The sequence below is a fragment of the Zootoca vivipara genome, chromosome 15, assembly GCF_963506605.1.
Source record: "Zootoca vivipara chromosome 15, rZooViv1.1, whole genome shotgun sequence".
NCBI classification, from domain to species: Eukaryota; Metazoa; Chordata; class Lepidosauria; order Squamata; family Lacertidae; genus Zootoca; species Zootoca vivipara.
Window position 1 is genome coordinate 43,989,516 of NC_083290.1, and position 22,208 is coordinate 44,011,723.

General features: G+C 43.5%; 1 protein-coding gene across 3 annotated transcripts in view; it reads right to left on the reverse strand.

Annotated features, from left to right (window-relative positions):
* Positions 1 to 6: 6 nt before the first annotated feature.
* The window catches only part of SLC39A14 (solute carrier family 39 member 14), a 49,236-nt gene continuing 27,034 nt past the window's right edge, over positions 7 to 22,208 (reverse strand). For 2 of the 3 annotated variants that reach the window (XM_035139712.2, XM_035139710.2), the window contains exons 4-9: positions 18,841 to 19,010; positions 16,899 to 17,021; positions 14,277 to 14,459; positions 13,440 to 13,647; positions 11,086 to 11,270; positions 7 to 1,335 (exon numbers count right to left, since the gene is read on the reverse strand). In XM_035139712.2, coding sequence (XP_034995603.1) covers positions 1,189 to 1,335; positions 11,086 to 11,270; positions 13,440 to 13,647; positions 14,277 to 14,459; positions 16,899 to 17,021; positions 18,841 to 19,010 — 1,016 coding nt within the window. In that variant the 3' untranslated portion in view covers positions 7 to 1,188. Of the gene's footprint in view, positions 1,336 to 11,085; positions 11,271 to 13,439; positions 13,648 to 14,276; positions 14,460 to 16,898; positions 17,022 to 18,840; positions 19,011 to 21,438; positions 21,609 to 22,208 lie in introns of all 3 variants that reach the window. The other variant, XM_035139711.2, reaches the window with a different exon arrangement.

Below are 22,208 nucleotides of genomic sequence, written 5' to 3' on the forward strand. Positions count from 1 at the left end.
TTGATGATGAGACACACTCACAAATGGAAAATTTACTACACTTAAGCTGGAGGACTTGATATTATCAATATGATAATCATACTTTGGTTCACCTAGTGACTCTGGGAAAGTCTAATCATGGAGAAAACCTCCCTAAGACCCCCATCCAAATCTGGGGTTCACTTTCATAGACTGCTCCAAGGCCTTCGCATCAACCAGAGGATACAAATCAACTGCTTTATGTCTCAGTCACTGCTGGGAATAAATACACTCACCCCTGGCCACATTTGCCCTGCAGAAGCTCACCTTCAAGAGAAGCAACTCAGAGAGCTAACAAAAGGAAGACAGAATAAATTAAGAGGAAGGTTGATCTTGCCCCACAGTGTCCAAGGAAAAGGGGCACTCTTAAAAACATAATGGAGGGAGTTAAGAAGGACTCCTAAACCATATGTCCCAAACAGTTTACAACTAACACTGCTACCTGATTAAAGAAATTTTAGGTCAGTCATACGAACCTTACTCATATTGCATAATTTGTATGGAGCATAGCATTTTAGAATAAAAGTATTCTTACATGTTTAGATCATACATGCACACACCATGGCAAGCACATTCTCTCTCTCTCTCTCTCTCACACACACACACACAAATGCTTTCTCTAAGAGGATACCTGTCACCCATTATTTTTGTAAGTTCTTGTATTATGTATTTTATCTGAAGTCTGCAGCCATATTACCCTTTTTAAAATTGAGCCATCTTTAAACCTAACCAACTAACCAATTGACTAAGCACCAATACTCCATTTAAAATGCTAATCTACTAACTTCAAGCAATTTGGGCAGGTGGAGGTGGGAAGAGCTCTCTGCTATCCACACTGCCACAGACCTGTGTACACAGCAGTCTATTGTCAGCCCAAGAATGATGGGGTATTTGAATCCCTCTGGTTGAGTCCCCTAAGGAGGTAAAAAGAAGCTAGAAGCTTTCCTCCATGTCCAGAGTTCTTCAGAAGGTGAAGGAGGGAATGCTGTTGCAGCACTATAAAGTGGTCCTTAGGTCACTTAACCCAACAGTGAGGAGTTACATCAGTCACTGCAAGTCAACCAGGAAGGAATCGATGAAGCAGGCTTAATCAAGTGCCTTTTGTAATTTTTGGCGAAGACGCTGTGCTTTACACAGTCCATACACCTTCCATTAGTAAGATGCATGTCTCTATCCGAGCTGGATTTGACCCGAGTACATGGTAAGCAGCACCATGATGGTGAATCCCGTCAGCAGTCCTGCGTTCTGGATAGCAAAGGCAATCAGAGCACCACCACTCCTTTCATCTTCTCGGCTGACTTCATTCATCTCTGGGAACTTATTGGGAGAAGAAAGAAATTACATTTAGTTCTGTAGCAAACACAAATACATATCTTCAAAGAGGCGATATAGTATTTCCTTCCAGATATAAGAATTTAATTTTATGCAGGACCAAGTCTTTTCAAGACAGAGAGCGCCAATCTATCCAACTTTTATTGTGACTGGGGACTGGAACCTAAACTATCTATGACTAATCTGGTCTGAATTCAACCTACCCACAAATTTAGCTGGATTGAGGTTCACCACCACCAAGATACAACTCTGCATTCTGGTAGTTTCAAAATTAGATAGAAATATGTATTACAGAAAATGTGGACACCCACATGCCACAATTCATAACACAACTAGAGCTCCTATGTTTGCCTGCTTGCCATCTGAAGTGAAGCACACAACATGGGAATGTGAAATAGAAAAAGGCGACTCCCGACTTAGGGGGGTGTTACATTCCAGGAATAAGCGAAAATCACATAAATGCCCTCTCATGAAATAAAGAAGTAAAATAAAATAAAATAAAATAAAAAGGAAATAGTAGGTATGAGAACTGGGACACAGCTTTAACCGCACATGGCTTTTCCAAGCCATTTTCCCATGGTGACATTGTTCCGCTTTACCCACCTCCCCTATACAACTTCCCCTTCTATTTTGCCCACCCAGCTGAGACACCCTGAAGGCAGGGCAGCCCTCCACATGGGTCAGATAGGGCCAGTTTTGATCACATCTCCCTCCCCACCACCCCACCACATAGGCAGCTGAGGTTTGACCCACAGTATTCTAACTCAGCCAAGGGATCATGTCCCCTCTGTTATATATCAGAGATGTGTATACCTGTGAAGAGATCCAGGATTTAAAACTTCTAAGCCAAATTGAGAGTATCTGGGTCAAAATTAAAGGAGAGAAAAATAACAGTGATCTCATTGTGGGAGTTTACTGTAGATCCCCAAGCCAAACTGAGGACACAGATGATGCCTTCCTGGAACAGATGGCCAACCATTCAAAAGGAAGTGAGATAGTAGTAATGGGGGATTTCAACTATCCTGATATTTGTTGGATGTCAAACTCAGCCAGGAGCATAAGGTCAAACAGATTCCTCACTGGCCTTGCAGACAACTTCATTGTGGTAGAAGCAACAAGAGGATCAGCCATTTTAGATTTGGTCCTAACCAATAGTGATGACCTGGTGAGTGGGGTAGAAGTGGCAGGATCATCAGGTGGGAGTGACCATGCTCTCCTGGAGTTTATTATACAGTGGAAAGGAGCAACCAAGCATACTAAGGTCCAAATTCTAGACTTTAATAAAGCTGACTTGAGATCCCATGGACAGGAATACTAAAAGGGAAGGGTATTCATGATGGTTGGGAGTTTGTTAAAAGGGAGATATTAAAAGCACAACTTCAGGCAATACCAATGAGACAGAAACATGGAAGGTGCCTAAAGAAGCCAGGGTGGCTATCTGAAGAACTTTTGACTGAGTTAAGATTTAAAAGGGATATGTACAAAAAATGGAAAAGGGGGGAAATCATCAGAGAGGAATTCAAACAAATAGCCAGCACGTGTAGAGACAAAGTCAGAAAAGCTAAAGCAAAGAATGAACTTAGGCTCTTAAGAGGGGTTAAAAGCAACAAAAAGGGCTTTTATGGGTATGTCCGTAGCAAAAGGAAGAACAAGGAAACAGTGGGATCACTTAGAGGAGAAGATGGTGAAATCCGGACAGGGGACAGAGAAAGGGCAGAACTCCTCAATACCTTATTTGCCTCAGTCTTCTCCAGAAAAGAAAACAATCCCCGACCTGAAGAATATGGAGCAGATGATTCAGTACAAGAATACTTGGCTAGTTTAGATGTATTCAAGTCTCCAGGGCCAGATGAACTATATCCAAGAGTTTTAAAAGAACTGGCAGAGGTGATTTCAGAACCACTGGCAGTAATCTTTAAGAATTCCTGGAGAACAGGCGAAGTCCCAGCACACTGGAGGAGGGCAAATGTCCCTATTTTCAAAAAGGGGGAAAGGGAGGACCCAAACAATTACTGCCCCATCAGCCTGACATCAATACCAGGAAAGATTCTTGAGCAGATCATTAAGCAAACGGTCTGTTAGCACCTAGAAAGGAATGCTGTGATCACTAAAAGTCAGCATGGGTTTCTGAAAAATAGGTCATGTCAGACTAATCTGACCTCATTTTTTGACAGAGAGAGTCACAAGCCTCGTAGATGAAGGGAGTGCTGTGGATATAGCCTATCTTGATTTCAGCAAGGCCTTTGACAAGGTGCCCCATGATATTCTTGTAAAGAAGCTAGTAAAATGCAGGCTGGACAATGCTACCATTCAATAGATTTGTAACTGGCTGACTGACCAAACCCAAAGGGTCCTCATCAATGGCTCCTCTTCATCCTGGAGAGAATTGACTAGTGGGGTGCCACAGGGTTCTGTCTTGGGCCCAGTCTTATTCAACATCTTTATAAATGACTTGGATAATGGGCTTGAGAGCATCCTGATCAGGTTTGCAGATGACACCAAATTGGGAGGGGTGGCTAATACCCCAGAGTACAGGATCACACTTCAAAATGACCTTAACAGATTAGAGAACTGGGCCAAAGCAAACAATAATAATAATAATAATAATAATAATAATAATAATAATAATAATAATTTTTTATTTGTACCCCGCCCATCTGGCTGAGTCTCCCCAGCCACTCTGGGCGGCTTCCAGTCAGATATCAAAACAATACAACAATAGCACAATTACAAAAGTCACAAACAATACATAAGCCACATCAAAAAATACACAACTGAATAGAAACCAATTTCGACATGAATCAAAATCTAAAACTAAGAATACATCCTTAATACAGTTTAAAATAACATAGGTAAAAATAACAGGAATTTAAACAAAACAAAACAAAACAAAATGGAGCCCTCTCTGCCCAGCAGCGGCGGCGGCAACAGTCCTTTATAAAGCCCATCAGACCCCGCCCTGGGCCAGGTGGTGAGTGGCAGGACTGGGGCCTCCAGGCGCTGAGCAGGATGAATTTTAGTTACAGGTAGGTAGCCGTGTTGGTCTGACACAGTCAAAACAAAATTAAAAAATCCTTCCAGTAGCACCTTAGAGACCAACTAAGTTTGTCATAGGTATGAGCTTTCGTGTGCATGCACACTTCTTCAGATACACTGAAACAGAATTCACCAGACCCTTATGAATAGTCAGAGGGTGGGGGTATTACTCAGAAGGGTGGTGGGAATGGGTGATTGGCTGATAGGAATGGTAAGCCTGTTGATGACTTTTAACGACTGCAATTGGTCTTGCAGGAAAAAGCAAGGGGTCAGATGGCTAAAGAAAGCTTTATCATGTATAATGAGATATGAATTCAGTGTCCTTATTCAGACCAGGTCTGTCCATGGTTTTAAGCTTGGTAATGAGTTGCAATTTAGCAACGTCTCTTTCCAGTCAGCTTCTGAATTTTTTTTTTGTAATAAAACAGCTACTTTGAGATCTTGTATAGAATGTCCTGGGAGATTGAAGTGTTCTCCTACTGGTTTCTCTGTCTTGTGATTCCTGATGTCACATTTATGTCCATTTATCCTTTGGCATAGGGTTTGGCCTGTTTGTCCAATATAGAGAGCTGAAGGGCACCGTTGGCATTTGATGGCATACACAATGTTATAAGATGAGCAATTAAATAGTCCTGAGATGGTATATGTTGTTGGGGCCAGTGATGGCGTTGTCCGGGTGTACGTGGCAACAAAGTTGGCATCTGGGTTTATTGCAGGCTCTTGTACCAGTGTCCATGTTAAGTCTGGTGGTTGTATTATTGTGGGTGAGGAGTTGTTTAAGATTGGGTGGCTGTCTGTAGGCAATGAAAGGTCTTCCTCCCAGAGCTTGAGAAAGAGAACAGTCATTGTCTAGGAGAGTTTGTAGATGAATAACTTTAACAGGGAGAAATGTAAAGTACTACACTTGGGCAAAAAATAAATAAATGAAAGGCACAAATACAGGATGGGTGACACCTGGCTTCAGAGCAGTACATGTGAAAGGGATCTAGGAGTCTTGGTAGACCACAAACTTGACCTGAGTCAACAGTGTGATGTAGCAGCTAAAAAAGCCAATGCAATTCTGGGCTGCATCAATAGGAGTACAGCATCGCACTTCCTGTCTACTGCCAGCGCTGATCGGAGAAGAATCCTCAAGCTCCAAGGTTCCTGCCACTGTGAGGGAGGGGGGAGCTGCGAGAGTGCCGCGGACCCCCGATAAAAAAAACCCCAGATTCCGGAGTCCTGAAAACGCGATCCCTCAACTCCCCGGTAAGCCTTAGAGCCCCGGAGAGAGTCGGAGTGGAGTCGCAGGGGCCATATTGAGCGTAACCGTCACTCTCGTGAAGAGAAGCTACGTGTCGGCAGCGGAGAGCGGTGGATTTCTTCCTTTTTTTCAAGTAAGGATTTTATATTCGAACCTGCTAGCAAAAAGCTGCATTTGGAAAAAATTATTGAAAAAAATCAAGAATTGGCTGCAGGGGCTGATTTAAAAAGGAAGTCGATTACCCCCCCCCCCTTTGAGAGACTGCAAAGCAATGAAATAATCCCTAGCTGATAAAGTGGGAGACATTGAATTTATCGGAAAGTGGACATAAAAACCCTCCTCTGTTGCAGGTACAGGGGAGAGGACTGATTAAGTGGGAAATCCTGCAAAATGACGATTTATTAAAAGAAAGCCCTTATGGAAGCTGGTCCCGGGTTTCCGGATGTGTCAGTGAATGGTGCTTAGATTTTGGCAATAACAAAGAATGTTTAAAAAATATTAAAAGGATTGAGTAAGACTTTTAGAAATTATCTGGAAAATGGTGTTTAAGGAAGAATATATGCAGTTTGGACTTAAAAATGGCGTTAGAGAAGATGAAATTTGATCCCTGCCATTTCCGGCCGCACATTCTGCTGGACTCATATGAAATTTGAGATGTCAAAGATGGCTGTAGCCATAACAACATCATCACAGGACCTGGCTTGGCAAAGGATCTCTGTGTTACTGTTGGAGATTAAACAAAAACTGGATGAGGATAACGAGCAATTGAGAGAGACTACCAAAGTGTGGAGAGAAAGAAATGACTGCTGCGATGCAAAAAATGAATCTGAAAAAGATATGAACTTAATGAATAAAGAGGATCTACAAGATGCCCAAACACAAATACCGGAAGAAGAGGGAAAAGACAACGGATACATTGTTTCACAAGTGAGAGATGTGGAACAGGACTTTGGTTTGATACAAGGAGGCCTCAAAAAAGAAATAGTGTATACTGCTGGACTCCTAGTGAGAGAGGGAGTCCAAAGTCTGCACTGGGAACTGGATAAAAAAAGGGGAGAATTTGAAGTTGTTCGGGAATTGGACATTGTAAAGGACTGGTTTCTTTCCACAGAATCAAAAAATAATGTAAAGACAGTGGAAGGGGACTGGGCAACAGGTGTAGCATGGAAGAGACGGCTGAAGATCTGGAAACAAATTCGAGGGGTTTGGTGGGAAAGGGTGGGAATGGGGTGATTTATAAAGAGATATTGGATTGGATGGATTTAAATGGTCTGAAATTGGCTTGATATTAGGAATTCGCTGGGATGTCTGGGAAATTTGGTACCGGCAAAAGGGGGGGATGGCTCTAAATATGAATAATTAAGAAAGGAGAATAGAATTTTAAGATTTGAACAATAATTGCATTTCTGGTAAAATATTAAGCGATGAGAAGAAATTTAAGATAAAGGAAAATTGGTAAGATTAGATATGGATAGTGGAGTAATAAAAAGGATAAGATTGTAATGTGTAAAGGAAAATAGCAGAGTTAGAGAACATTGCCTACATGGTTATTATAAGGGACCCAGAGTGGGGGGAGTCGGGGAAGTCCAAGATGATATTGTAAAGATTACAAAGAAGATGTTTTCCTTTTTCTTTTTTTTAAAATCTTTTTTGTATTTTTGTATTTGCGCTGTTGTTTTGTTTTTGTTTTGTTTTTTGTATATTTCAGTCTTCTGGAAAATGAATAAAAATTCTTATAAATAAAATAAAATAAACCCCAGATTGAGCTTTCTGGGGACGTGAGAGCTCGGCTGCGCCCAACAGTGACTCCTCTGCCCCTCGGCAAGCTCTTTTAAGAGCCCCGAGAGCGAGCGGAGTGCAGAGTCGTGGGCGCCATTTTCGAGCAAATAGCTACCCTCACAGAGCGAAGCTCCGAGCCGGCAGCGGAGGAGCGGTGGATTTTCCCCAAAATAAAGGATTTGAAGACATTGGACACCATGGGCAAGGGAAAGAAATTATTTAAAAAATTAATTGAAAGGAATTGGCCACGGGAGGAGATTGAAATAGGAAGTTGGTCTCCCCCATTGAGAGAACGGTGATGTAGTTAACTTGTCTGCAGCCAGAGAGTTTGACAGGAATTTAATAACTTCCAAGGATTGGACTTAAAACCTTCCCCCTGAGGCAGGGTAAAGGGGAGAAGGATTGATTACATTAAAATCCCTGTAAAATTTTTAAGTTGGACGGGGAAAGCCCCCCGGGAACTGGAGTTGGGTCCCTGGAGGGATCAGACAGCCACCATTATGGCAATAGGAAGGAGTTTGTTTACCTCTTTGAGGCTGAGAACTGTTAACTTTGAAGAGAGTGGAAATATAAGGCTGTGTACACAATAGGTTTGATAATGCTCTTTTCAGAAATGGACATAAGATTTTTAAAATATGAACAAGAATTAAAAATGAGAGTTGATAACCAGATCGGACGTAAACTTTGTTTCTGAGGTTTGGAAATACAAACAGTGCCACTTCCTGCATTGTAATCTGTGCAGTTCCCTTGGAATTTGAGATGAGCAGGATGTCAGTAGACACAACATCATCTGATTCGCAAAATAAGACAGAACTGTGTGGAAAGTGAAGGTGAATTAGTTTCACTAGAGAATGAAAAGAAGCAAGATGAACAAGCATCAGCTGGGGGAAATGTAAATGACTTTACAGAGGAGGAGGAAGATCCATCAGTCCTGGACAATATAATTGAACTTAAAAAGTCCTCAAAGAAGAACCAGCATGGAATAATGTCCTCCCAGTGAGAGAGGGAGGGCAGGATCCATGCTGGGGCCTGAGCTCAAGTGGAATAAAAATTGAGAAAGGGCTGAAAAGAAATTTCAGTGGTTAAAGGTTATTATGATAAAAGAAATATTATTTGAATGTATGGAAAATTTTTGGGGTATAAATTGTGAGGCTAAAGGAAGAATTAGAGATGGATGGGAAAATAAATTTAGATTTGGATTAATTAATGAATTATAGGTTGAGGATAGTTGTTGTTTTTTTCTTTGTGTATAATTGGTTGTAAGATAATGGAAAAATTGCGCCAGAATGATTCAAGATAAAAGAAAATTGCTTAATTTAGATTTTAAAATGGACCCAGTTTGGGGGGGGGGGTAATCGAGGAAGTTCACAATGTCAGGTTAATGGAAGAATTGATATGTTTTCCCCCCTTCTTTTTCTCTTTTGTTTATGTCACATTGTCATTTTTTTTGCTCTTTGTTTCTATTTTTGTGAATTTTTATACTTTGAAATGTTTCAAAATCAATAAATATTATGTAAGGGTGACTCCCTACAGGAAGCCAGCCCCCCATCATCCTAACGTCCACCTCGCCAAGCACAGGGAGCAGCAGTGGGTCTGAAGCAGCCAGGGGGGAGGGGAAAGACTCAGAGGGAGAGAGAAGCCAGCGTGTGGAACGATGGGAAAGCTCAGGGGAGGAGAGATGTAGGCAAGGGTTCAAGGATGCTGGAGAGCCCTTCCACCGCCTTGACAGGGAGGAGGCTGAGAGGGCATTGCTCCCTCCGGCGCAAGAGTTAAGGAGAGCACCGCAACGCAGGTCAAGGGGGAGGCGTTTTGGGGTGCCCTGACTCATTTTGCTGGCGTAGGAACAGACGTACGCCATTGCTGGATTCTGATTTGGAATGAGAGGTCATGTTTTAAGCTGTCTCTGCACTGTAAATAACATGCACAATAAAAGTCTTTAAAGACAAATTGGACTCAAGCGGAGTTACTCTAGAGTAGCCATGACGAAGCTCTGACAGCAATCAGGCAATCATTGCGGCTACTTTGGAAATGGATAAGGAGACACAAGTGTTATTGCAGGCGGCAGACGTGGCATCCCAAATCGTGCAGAGAGAGGCGAGAGGTGCACGAGGCGCGGCGCGCGGCGGAGAAACTGGAGGAGGAATTGGAGGACTGCAAGAAAAGAGAATGGGACCTTATGCAACATGTGGAAAAGCTCCAGGAACGGCTGGAGGAATGGAGGTTGGGGGACCGACCTCAAAGCGCGTTCTGCAAAAAAGTAGCGGCTCTAGTCAGCAAGTTCAATGGGGACCCCCAGCGTTACTTAGGATTTAAAACGGAGGTAGTCTCAAGTAGATTTCATCACGAATCTGCCCCCGTCCTGCGGCAAGACCGCTGTGCTAGTCATAGTCTACCTTTTGACCAAAATGTGCCACTCTGTAGCATGCGCACGGGCGGTGTCGGCTGAGGAGACGGCGAAGCTCTTTGTGGAACACGTGTTCAGGCTGCATGGATTGCCCTCAAGGGTAATTTCCGATAGGGGCAGACAATTTGCCTTTCAGTTCTGGCACAAGCTCATGAGCCTCTTACATGTGGAAGTCAGCCTCTCCACCGCCAGACATCCCCAAACCAATGGTCAAGCAGAAAGGGCCAACGCGCTCCTCCAGCAATACCTAAGGTGCTATGTCAACCAGAGGCAGACGGACTGGGTGGATCGGTTGCCCCTAGCGGAGTTTGCGTACAACAATGCAGTGCACGTCTCCACAGCCCCTACCTGCGTCAGCTAGCCAGGGCCCCCCTTCAGTATTGGGCACCTGCTAGGACTACAAAGTTTGCAGAGGAAGCATCTACCAGATGCTATGTGCAATGCCTCTATTTCTTTAATTATGGGATATAACAATGTTGTGCAATGGTTAGACTCACCAACCTTTTTGAAACTGCAGGCACATTTGGAAACTGTGGTGGAAGACCACACCCCAAACCACATATGTACCCCACACTGCAACCCTCCTGACACCTCCCACCTCAAACTGCAACTGGCCTCACACTGAACCGCAATGCTATTCACCCATTCTGCTCCACAATGGCCCCCTGCAAAGTAGCTAAAAGGATTTCCTTTGGATGTCTGCTACCTTCTTCCACCCTCCATCTGATCAGATGCACACAGATGCCTTGAGCAACAGCCTCCCTATCACCCTACCCTCAACACATACATTTTTCACCAGCTAACCTGATAGAGTTGTTGTTGTTGTTTATTACATTTCTATACCACCCTTCATTCAGCAACCACATGGTAGTTTACAATATAAAAACACAAAAATGTATACCATAATAACAAACAAAAACAATAACCCCCTGCGCACAGTTTAAAATGTCATAGATAGTATAATTAGCCAAAGGACTGGGAGAAGAGGAATGGCTTTGCCTGGGGCCTAAAAATATGTAACAAAGGAGCTAGACCAGCCTCCCTGGGGAGAACATTCCAAAAGTGGGGATTCTGGAGACTGTAAAGCTTGCACATACACTGTTTTGTGACGTTTCGGTTGGTCTAATAATCAGGTTGGCCCTAATGTGGATTTGAGATTTCAGTCAACATGGCTACTTACTTACTTAATTTATTTATTTACAGTGTGCACAGTATTTGATCAGGGATGAATCAAGATTCCTTTGCACAGGAAAGTACCAAACTGAGGACTTACCATATCAGCCAATGCAATGTAGAGAAACATTCCACCAGCTAAAGCAAAGATCCAGTTGGCAGAGAAGTGGCTGCCTGCCAATATCCCAAAGGCTAGTCCCACATAGCAGCAGCAAGCAGAGATGAAGTTGAAGAACAGCGCTTGCTGGATGGACATTCCAGAATTCAGCAGAATGACAAAGTCACCTGCATGACCAGGGACAATGGAAAGTGGAAAAAGGAGATTGCATCAGGTCAGTGGGATGAATGTTTAATCAGATTCCTGCTCAATCAACAATAGCATTTTGCATATCAAAAATATTTGTTTGATATACTTTCTCAGGTTTATGGTGATGCATGAAAGTGTTGGTTAAGCATTAAACCCTAATGGCTCTATATATGATATACAGTTCAGACACCTCAAATTCACCAAAGCACTTCAACCACCTCCTTCAACTAGATCAGTGTTTCTCAACCTTTTTTGGGCCACGGCACACTTGTTCCGTGAAAAAAATCACGAGGCACACCACCATTAAAAAAGTTAATAAATTTAACTCTGTGCCGCCCTATATTATAATTATGACTGTAAGAAACACTTGCCAAATATTGCTTTCCGGCGGGTTAGTGCTGTATATTGGCGGCCGCCAGGCTCGTTTGCACTTAGCTTTGGGAAAGAGGAGGAGAAATATTGCTTTCCGGCGGGTCAGTGCTGTTAATTGGCGGCCGCCAGGCACGTGACAATGCAAATCGCCCTTCTCATCGCCGCACGTCGCGGCACACCAGCCAGCGTCTCGCGGCACACTAGTGTGCCGCGGAACAGCGGTTGAGAAACGCTGAACTAGATCACCAGATAACCTTGGGCGTAACTTGGAAGGCTTGCAAAGAGAGCTGTAATCTCCCAAGTCCCATTAAAACTCAGGGCTTGCATGGCCAACAGAAGCATTGCTGACCACTCTAACAATCATCCAAGCATCTGACTGGTCCAGTTTAATGCTCCTTTGAAGGGATCGGTTCACAGTAGGACACAAGTACCGGTACATAAACTAGTTTCTAGCAAAGCCTTCACAAACGTGCTGATGGGAGTGGTAAGCCAAAACACCTGGCAGGTGCCAGGTTGGTGAAGGCTGCTCAAACATTACCATAAATTACTTGTAGCAAGGCCTACCAGAGAAAGGAGATGCCTGAAGGCCACTTCATTTTCTCTACACTTGGAGAAAAAACAAGGTTCCTGCAGTGTTGTGGTAGGGTTAAGCCTGCTTCCCCATGGTATTCTGGCACATGGTTAATAGGAGCTCCAACATCCTTTGACAGCACACAGAATTTCACTGCACCCTCCACCCAAAATATCTGTTCACAAAGCCATTTGGGCCTGAGGGTAGTGACTTGTTTCAACTAACCTTATTTTGTGGGCTTCTGCTAGTGTGACTTGTTAACTGAATCTGGCTCACACTTCTGTCTCTTTTGTTCCCCTGCCCCCTCTGACCCATCTGCTACAGATATTAAGCTACTAACTGTTCAAGGGACTTCCCCTGCCCAACACAAAATTAAGTGATTTCTGGGTGACCACCCTCAATGGCCATACTCTGCAACCTCCTTATTAATTTACTTCAGGTATTTATATCCTGTTTAATACTCAGAATAAGGTGTATTTAAAAAAATTCAAAGAATAAGAACAATTGAAAGTTATCCCAGAATCAGAATGCTACCTTAAAATGCCACCTGAAGCAGGAAAGTCATTGTCAAGAGCCTGAAGTTCAGCAGGAAGGGAGGGAGACCCACAGGACTGGGCCCAGCCATGCCTCTGAAGCATCGGGACAACGAACCAGAGACTCTCTCCCCCAAAAATCTCAGTGCATTGTATAAAGAAACACTTCATTTGGCGGTGCATCTCAAGCAGACACATCACCTCTGGACACATCCTCCTTGATTCTTCCAGGGGCAGAGACTGCATGTGCCTGTGCAACAGGTGCTGGAAGGCAGGAGTGGCCGGGGGCCGTTGCCCTTATGCACTGCTTGAGGGCTTCCCATAAGCATGTGGTTGCCCAATGTGGAAAACAGGATCTTTGACTAGATAGGCCGCTCTCACTTTCTGAACTTCACTGAATATTTCTGAATGCCATTACACAATACATAATTTTATAATCCTCTGCAACATTCACCTTTAAGTTGTCTTTTTTCTAAACTAAAAAGCTCCTTTCCTTGCAAGGAAAGTGCTCCCAGCCCCACCACACATATTATGGTTGTCTCTTTATTTGCACCTGTTTAGAAAAGGCTCTACAGTATACATGGTTCTTCCTGTACACATCAAGAGAATTTCTAGACACCACACTCTTGGCATTTGCTTCAATCCTATCTCAGAGTTTGAGGAGCACATACCTAGCTCATGAGGAAATTCTTCACAGAGAATGGCCACAGAAGTGCTGATCCCCTGAAAGACTGACACAGTGAAGGAGGCACCAATGGCCAAGCCGTCAATGAAATTGTGGAGGCCATCACTAAGGGTGATCATCCAAGCCAAGGTGCCAATGTCAGAGTAGTGCACGCCCTTCAGCCAATAGCAAGTGCTTTGAGAAGCTTGGAGGTCCTGAAAAGGCAGCAGATCAGTGCTTGAAATAAAGCGTTCTCTCATCAACTCCTGCAGTATACGAGCACACTTGCATGGACCCTGCATCATACAATGTGTACACACTGCCACCTAGTGCCTACAACTCGATATACAAAAGCACACTGATGCATCCGTAATAACAAGCATTGGGAAATGTGGAGCAGAGCAAGGAATTTAAAGTAGCAATGTCCTAACCAACAAAACATGAAATGTAAACAGACTTCCAACATTGCCTCATCTCACCTCCCCACTCTACCCATGCAAGCTGTTTGCGTGACAATTTTGTGGCATCAGGTTTGCTGCTATTTTCCATGTTCTGCCAGTACATCAGTGCAAACCACCCACTGCTTCTGCAGAAATATGTCATCAGATGTCAGGAGATGTCACAGCACACTGCCAATCTCCTAACTGGTTATGAAAGCAAAAGATGTTATGTCTGCATGGGCCAAATGCAGACTCCCTCTACCCTTTCCCAACAAAAGCAGACTAAGATACATACTAGGTGCTTTATCTTGGATCAGTCTTCCCATTAAGTCTATTTCTTGCAAACTAAGACAACTTATCTCCAGCAGAGGTGGAAGCAATACATTAGTAGTATGGGTAGGTACCTGAACAGATAAGGAGCCAACAATCTTCTCATCAACAGATGGATTCTTGCATTCCAGGTCACCATTCTTGTTAGGGATTATGTGATCCAAGTCACCATTCTGCAGTTTTTCAGTGACCCCCTCCTCCTGGTCTTTCTTGGAAGGAAGGGTCTCAGTGCTATAGTGGCTGTGCCCATGATGATTCTGGGGGATACAAAGATGGAAGAACTGAAGGGGAGGGGGGAGAGAGACTTTCTGTTCCTCATCAGGCAATGGCGTTTTCCATCTGCCTGGACCCCCCCCCAGCCCTTCTCAACAGCAGCAGCAGCTGGGAAGAGAGGAGTTCGGGGATATTTTTAAAAAATAGTTTTATAAGTTGTGTGTCTTTGTTTCTCAGTTTTGTGCTATTTTATGCATTGTGAGTTGCTGTTATTTTTATTGATTATAGATTGGTAATTCTTTATTTTGGTTGATAAGTGTGAACTGTTTAATTATTATTTGTTGGTGTTTAATTTTACTGTTATAAGATTTTGATGTATTGTTGAATGTTGCTGTGACTTTTATATTGGATCAGATTGTTACTATGAATGTTTGATGTTGTTGTGCTGGAAGCCACCCAGAATGGCTGGGGGAAGCCAGCCAGATCAGCAAGTGATCCATCACCCTGCACTGCGCCAACACAGCTTAGGCCAGGGTATACTCCCCAGGGTCAGCTGCTTCAGTTCCTCACATTAAAGTTACTGGCTTTTCACCAGTAAAGCACCACACATCACACTTTCTTTATAATTCTTTTGTAACTTTCTGAATTCCACAACATTTATCTGCAAGTTTTATGATCTCACAGTTCTCAGACACCACAATATAGTATTTTTAGGGTGGTTCACTGACTTCTCTAACATGAAAAGTACCAGTAACTCTCTGTCCCTACTGATCCATAAAAGGGCTTTTGATTTAGTATGTCGGCTATGTAGGCTATAAAAAGCCTTTTTTCAACTGGAAGCAGTTGTATCAACTTTAATTTGTGTCTATATAGGAACCTTCAATGACATGACCCTGTTTATGAGACATGCTTTCTCATTGCAATATCCTTGTTGACTGTTCCATACATTATCAGTTCACATTAAAACAGCTGAGCAAACCACCCTAACTCAAATGTTCTACAGTTGTTTTGACTCTGCTATTATTGGCACCAAATGTTTGAAAGTCCAAGGACTGAACCGAAAGGCCTGGGAGACCATGGAACTAGGCTGCATGCATGAGAAGGAAGTGAACAGGAAGGGAAGTAGTTAGGAACTGGATTGTCTCTAAACTGTTTATAGTGTTCTATTTTACACTATCGTTTTGACAGACTTGAATGGTACTAAAAGGAAGCCTCCCTGGAATACCTTTGGAGGCTTTTGTAAAGATTGCTATTGCAAAAGCTGCCATTAGAAAGGATGGCAAAGGGATGCTATATATGCCAATGTCATGGGTTCAGCAAACTCCTATTTTGGATTCTTTCAGAGCTCTATTTGTCCTGGTGACTTACTGTTTAACATTTAAAATTGTAGCTGACAATTTTAAGCCAGAATGCACAGTATGGTAATGTTTTTTCTTAGCATCAACCAAAATGTCAGAACACTGTGAGCAAGCTTGCAAGTCCCTTGGAACTCTTTATATCAGGCTTGATGTTAAACAAAGTACTGGGGGCAAGGGGAGGAGAAAAGGCTAGGGCTAGGCATTAGGATGGCACCACAAAGTCTGCAGGGGTTTGTTTGTTTTTGGCACTCTAAAAGATGGAAAGGATTCGCAGATGTAGTTGGAATAGCCTCAATAGATGTAAGACAGATTGCAGAATGGACTCTGGGCTTCTGAGACTAAGAAGCAATAACATTTATTCTCCAATCTAGATCCCTTGAGAGCTAGAGATGAGAACCAGTGGACGATGGCAGGATGAGGCAGAGACTCTCACCTGACCTGGTTGCCGCTGCATACTGGGACAGAGAGAAGCCAGCTCACGTGGTGGCAGGAGCGCTCGATCGGCTCTGCTAGCGCATGCACATTGTGCTGACCTTGCTGTCGCCTTGCCTCTCTTGGCATCCAGCCATGATGCAGGCAACTGTCAGTTAGGTGAGTGCTGCTGCCTCACCCTGCTGTCTGCTATTGGTCAGAAGCAGAGAGAAGCATGGCATGTGGATTCACGTTATCTGCAAATACTCTGGAGGAATCTGCATTGGCAAATAAGCTTCCCTGAAAAACAGCTGGCTGCAAACACTGCCCTGAAATATGTAGCCATGAGAGAGTACTGGACATATTCTGGCACAGACAGAGTGACAGCTAAGTCCAACAGGCCTAGTTGGAGGCGCAGGGTTGGCACTGGATCCCTCAGGGGTCTTCAACAGGCAGATCAATGTGGAAAAGAGTTTCACTTCATATAAAAGTTTACAAACTACCATCTTAAACTGCTGATTCTCTGGAAAGAATTCTGCTTCTAATATATTTAAAGGGAAATGTCTTATTTTCTATAGCTTTCTGTCCCTCACAATTATGACATTGTTATATTTGATGCCAAGCAATATTCAAATATTTGTTTTTTTAAAAAAGTAATGGGAGATTTGCACCAGAAGTAGTTCTCATCAGCAAGGGTTTTTGTTCCTCCCTCACCGTGTCTTTCTGCTTGAGAAGCATCTTCAATATTTTCTCTGTGAAGAAGAACAAGTAAAAGCCCCCAAAGACAACAGCGGATTTGGAGACATAATCATCTTCCCGAGGATTGAATCCAAAGGCCTGTGGAGCAGGGGCAGGAAAAGGTAAGTGAAAAGTATACTTAAATTAACAGCACATTTATGCAGTCTACATTGCCTCCCACCTGTTTCAATCCCTCTAAGAGAAGACCTAAGAGAAGGTAAAAAGCTGCAGAGCATAGGAATTTATCACTTGACCTACAAAAGTATATATTGATGGCAGCTGGCTGCTCCCTGAATTCCCATTATGGCAGCAAAAAACCTGTGTCTCGGCTGTGCCAAGTGAGATGTGGGTTCACACTGTTAAATGCTTCTCCACAGGCACAAGTTCCTTTCATATAGAAACCATGTCTGACAGACGTCTAGGCTAGAAACTTGCTGTTTGATTGGCTAGTTTTCTATATGTGGTGCATTAAAAAAACATGGTGTAGTATTCAGCCATGTAAATCCACATCTGCAAAGTGGTGCAACTCAGGCATAGGTTTTACCACTTCCTAAAGCAGAAGATCATCTGACCAGAGCTCATTTGTATCTCACCTGGTGTAAGAATAAGAGGGATTCCACTATGATCCACTGATTCATTGACTTGCCTCATATGACTCAGACTTTCTTATAGTTTTTTCTTATTGTGTGAAGGCCATTTTCCCTCCCCTTTCTAGATAAGATATGCTCCTTTGTCTCAAACACTTTCATTACAAAGGAAAACATCCCAAGAACATGCCATTGAAGTTAGTTAGGTATTTTATGAGGAGGAAATGAGCACCACAAAGGCACTGTGCAACCACCAATGGCTTCTCACTTTCCTATCTAGCTCCTAAACCAGGCATCCCCAAACTGCGGCCCTCCAGATGTTTTGGCCTACAACTCCCATGATCCCTAGCTAACAGGACCAGTGGTGAGGGATAATGGGAATTGTAGTCCAAAACATCTGGAGGGCCGAAGTTTGGGGATGCCTGTCCTAAACCATAACTAGACCCTCACACACAACTACCTTCTTCGACCACCACCCACCCCTTTCTCTGGCTTGTGATTAGGACTAGCAGTCCTTTTCTGTCTTCCATTCTTCATATTGTCTTTTCCTTCAGCCTCAGTTTCCTTAGGACAATGCAACCTGCTCTTCTCCTATTTTCCCTTCCCTTTATTCTGTTTCTACCTTTCTTGCTCTGCTCACCCTTCTATTCTCTGCCTCCCAACTTGGAAGCAAGGGACCAGCACCAACACTTCCCCAGCCAGCTCTTTATATTGGCTATGGAAGCACTGTGAGGCTCCAAACCCTATGGCTTCCCCCACAGCTCCGTTTCTAGCCTGCCTCCCCTGCATTGGATAGCACCACCCAGGAAGCAGCACAGAGGACGGCTGCAGTCTCCACATGCTCCTGACAGCAGGTGTCATCTGTGCAGCCTTATGTACTAGCACAGGAGCCTTGTCTTTAAAGGCATAAGATTGACAAAGACCTCTCAGCATGGGACTCTGTCATTATCTTAACTGGCCCTTGCTTTCAGACTGTTACAGCCAGGTGTGAGTTAGCTTCCAAGTCGTTTTTGACTTCTTCTGACATTGTAATACTGAAGCAGGTGTAGCCAGCTCAGTTTTCCTCCAGGCGCTGCTGCACTGCAATGTCCGTCAGCCCTAGCCAGCAGAGCCAACAGTCAGGGATAATGGGAGTTAGATTTCAACATTCTCTGGAGAGCAGCATGCTGGCTACCACTACTCTAAAGAGTGAAAACCCAAGGAAATGCCCCACTAAGTTTTTTAAGTGCCAAATGGTTCACAACTCATCCGAGACTAATATGTCACTTTTCTACTAGACTTCCTCTCACCACAGATGACACAAAAAGAAGGCCAAGAGGCCCTAGTCATACCTCAGGAATGAGCTGGAAGAGGGCATTGGAGTAGAGAGTACCAATCGCCAGAGCTATGAAGTAGAGGAGCAGTCGCTTGTAAAAGGTCTTCTTCATAAAAGGCACCACACTGGCTCCAACCAGGGAGCAGAGGGAGATGACAGTCACACAGAGGAAACCATAACCCCAGACTGTGGTGTGAATGCCAGCACACACACACACACACCCCAGTGAAATCACAGGTGGGGTGAGATGCCATGGAAGTCAGGACACAGGAATACGCAGAAATGAATTTAAATCACAGAGAGAGGGGAGAGGGTGGGAGGGAGAGAGGAGACTTTCATTAGTGATTGATGTGTAATTGGATATGGCTTTAAGCATGCTGGGAGTACCTGGTGTACTATGGCTCTGGAACTCCAGCAAAGACAATTGTGCACCTCCAATAGGTGGTACTTTCATCATGGGACATTTGCACCCATATGAGATATGGAGGAGAGCAGTCTCTTCACAAGCAAGGTGGAGACTTCCGCTTTCTATAGAGTGGTATCTCTCCATATCTCATGTATTCTGTAGTCAGTCCTGCTACAAATGGCCTCTATAAATGCACATTAGTTTGTACGCAAGTTTGTAATTCCATTCAAGCCGTCCCTAAGTGATGCTTCAGATCACAACTGTAAGACGTCCATATCATAGCTGACGAGAGCATTTAACGTCCCTAGCTCTCCAGACTGTTGGTGGGGCTATCCAGTCACGTTTTCCCTCTTTTTTCTAGCACAGGGACAATGCCAGAGTTCCAGTGTCATAAAGAGCACCTGTTTTACTCTCAGCATCCTACACCCCCCACCACCATGGTCTGTTGCCTGGCCAGAGTGATCGGTTAATTGCCTGTACATATGATATGCATGTGGCCATACCTACCTAGCAGACGGGCATCTGTAGAATTACAGAGTCTCTGCTGCCCAACTACAGAAAGTCCCCAAAGTCCAACTAAGTGAGTGATGCAATTGCACACCAGTTGTTCTTCCAGGGCAGGCAACTTAACCATGGAGGTGAAGCATATACAGTAATTTCTGTTACAGTTTAATCACAAATATAGTTTTGTTTTCAAGCAACACATTCTTCCCCCATCATCAGATGCGCAGTTTTGGAGCTGAAAATACCGTAAATTCAAGAGGGAATACAGTACGTCATGCCTTGGACAGGCAGTAAATTAGCTATAAAACATAGGAGCTTCAAAAATTCTGGATAGTGTTGCTAAGATTTGTTACCTTAGCCTTTTTCAATGGAAGAAGCCAGTTGGTGAGGTGGCCAGGACAGACAGCAAAACTAGTGCTGGGTTCAAAGGGTGGCTCTTTCATACCATGGACAAACCAATGTCTTATTTCAGCCCACAATTTTAGAAGTTTGCAGACACAATATGCAAAGTCAAAATGGAAGACAAAAACAGAGCAAGTGAAGGAGACAAGGGTTACAAACTCCAAAATCGGGAAGTAGAGTTTTTGTTCGTATTTAAGCAGCCCCAGAACATGCAATTCAAAAAAAATTACGGTATGTCAAGATTAAATCTTGCAGACCATCACTGCATCAAGAACCCTCTTTTTTTGTTGGTAAAATCAGATCAATTATTGAAAGAGAAGCCAAGAAAAAACATAGATCGTTCTCCAGAATATTGGTGTTCCTTTGCAAAACAGTCTCTGAAGCTGACAGCCACACTTTTCCCCCTACCTACTCTCATTCATAAGGCCGGTGAATGAACTTGACTACTGGAAGGACTCAGCCTACAGAAACAGTCTACACATAGATCCAGATTAATATATATCTCCTCCTCTAGGTCATTCCAGGCAACATCTACTTTATCTGGCTAGGTTTAGGTAAAAGCTACTATTTTCCATTGTTTCAGTGAAGTTGCCCTCACAACGTTCCCAAAGAAATATTGTGCTAGTTAGCAGAAATAACCAAAAAACCCAACATTCCTTTACACACTTTTGCACAATTGAAGAAACCTCTCACTAAAAGCACAATCAACCCCTTTCCATCAATGCTGGAATGGAACTCAAGAGGCAAAATCCTTCCAGCATTGGCAACACCCACAAGGTGCACTTTAAAGTCACACTGCTGCTCTGGATGACTGTGGATGGCAAGAAACAAGGACCAGGAGAGTGGTGCTAAGCTTCTGCCCTTGAAATGAGGAAACATGAATTATGGCTCAAGAAAGTTCCCAAGATGTGCTCCGAGGAAGCACAGAACTCATGTATGTGCCTACACAGGGACCATGCAGAAGAATTTGCTCCTTTTCTCTCAGCTGATCTTAGGAAGCTTCCTGATGCTCAGAGGGGAAAAGGTCATTCTCAAAAGGAATCAGTGGGCAGGGCAAGCTTCCCCCTCTCTCTAAACCAGCCATCCCCAACCTTGGGCCCTCCAGATGTTTTGGACTACAATTCACATCATCCCTGACCACTGGTCCTGTTAGCTAGGGATCATGGGAGTTGTAGGCCAATACATCTGGAGGGCCGCAGGTTGGGGATACCTGCTCTAAATTGTGAGCAGCCTATCAGCAGAGAACGTAGTGACAGGAAAAGTAGATTGTGACTCAATCCATGTGTCTGTGTCTTACTGCACCTCTGGGATCAGCTGGAACAGTGCGTTAGAGAACAATGTCCCGATGGAGAGCGCGATGAAATACGTTAGGATTCGGGCGAAAAAGACCTTCTTGGTGCAGGGTACGATGAAGATGCCAAGTAGGGAGGCCAGGTTAATCAGCGAAACACTGAGAAATCCAAAGCCCCAGACTGTGAAACAAATAGAAAGGAGGGCCAGTTTACCCAAATAATTGAAAACAGGAAGGTGCCTCTATAGACAGCCAAAGCTGGGAAGGCTGAAGTTCTAGGAGTTTAAGATGGACAGCAGCAGGATAGGCAGAGGACAGAAGCGTAGCTCCTGAGTTCTTCTCAAAGTTGGTATTGAGAGCTATACTCAATACCAACTCAATATCAGGATCTATTAAGAAACTGAAAACATGATGCAGAGGCAGCAGGAATTGTGATTTAGGATTTCGGGTAGCTTAAAAATATTACAATTCGATACAAAACAAGGTTTATAAGACAAAAACTGAACAGAGTACACTGCCATTCAGGTTACATCAGTGAGGAATTTGCTTAGATCACCCAGGATGTAGCTAGTTGAAACCTGCCATGGCTCATTGACTGGCAAAAAGAGATTTAGATTAACCATTTTTAAAGCTCCTTAGATAAAACGGGTACAATCTATGTTGCTCATTAACTGCAGACCCAAATTTTCTGGCTTCAGGCAACTTCTGTGAACAACAGGAAGAAAGTTGAAAAGAATAACCATATTACATTAATCTCACTTCCTTATTTCTGGAATGTCAA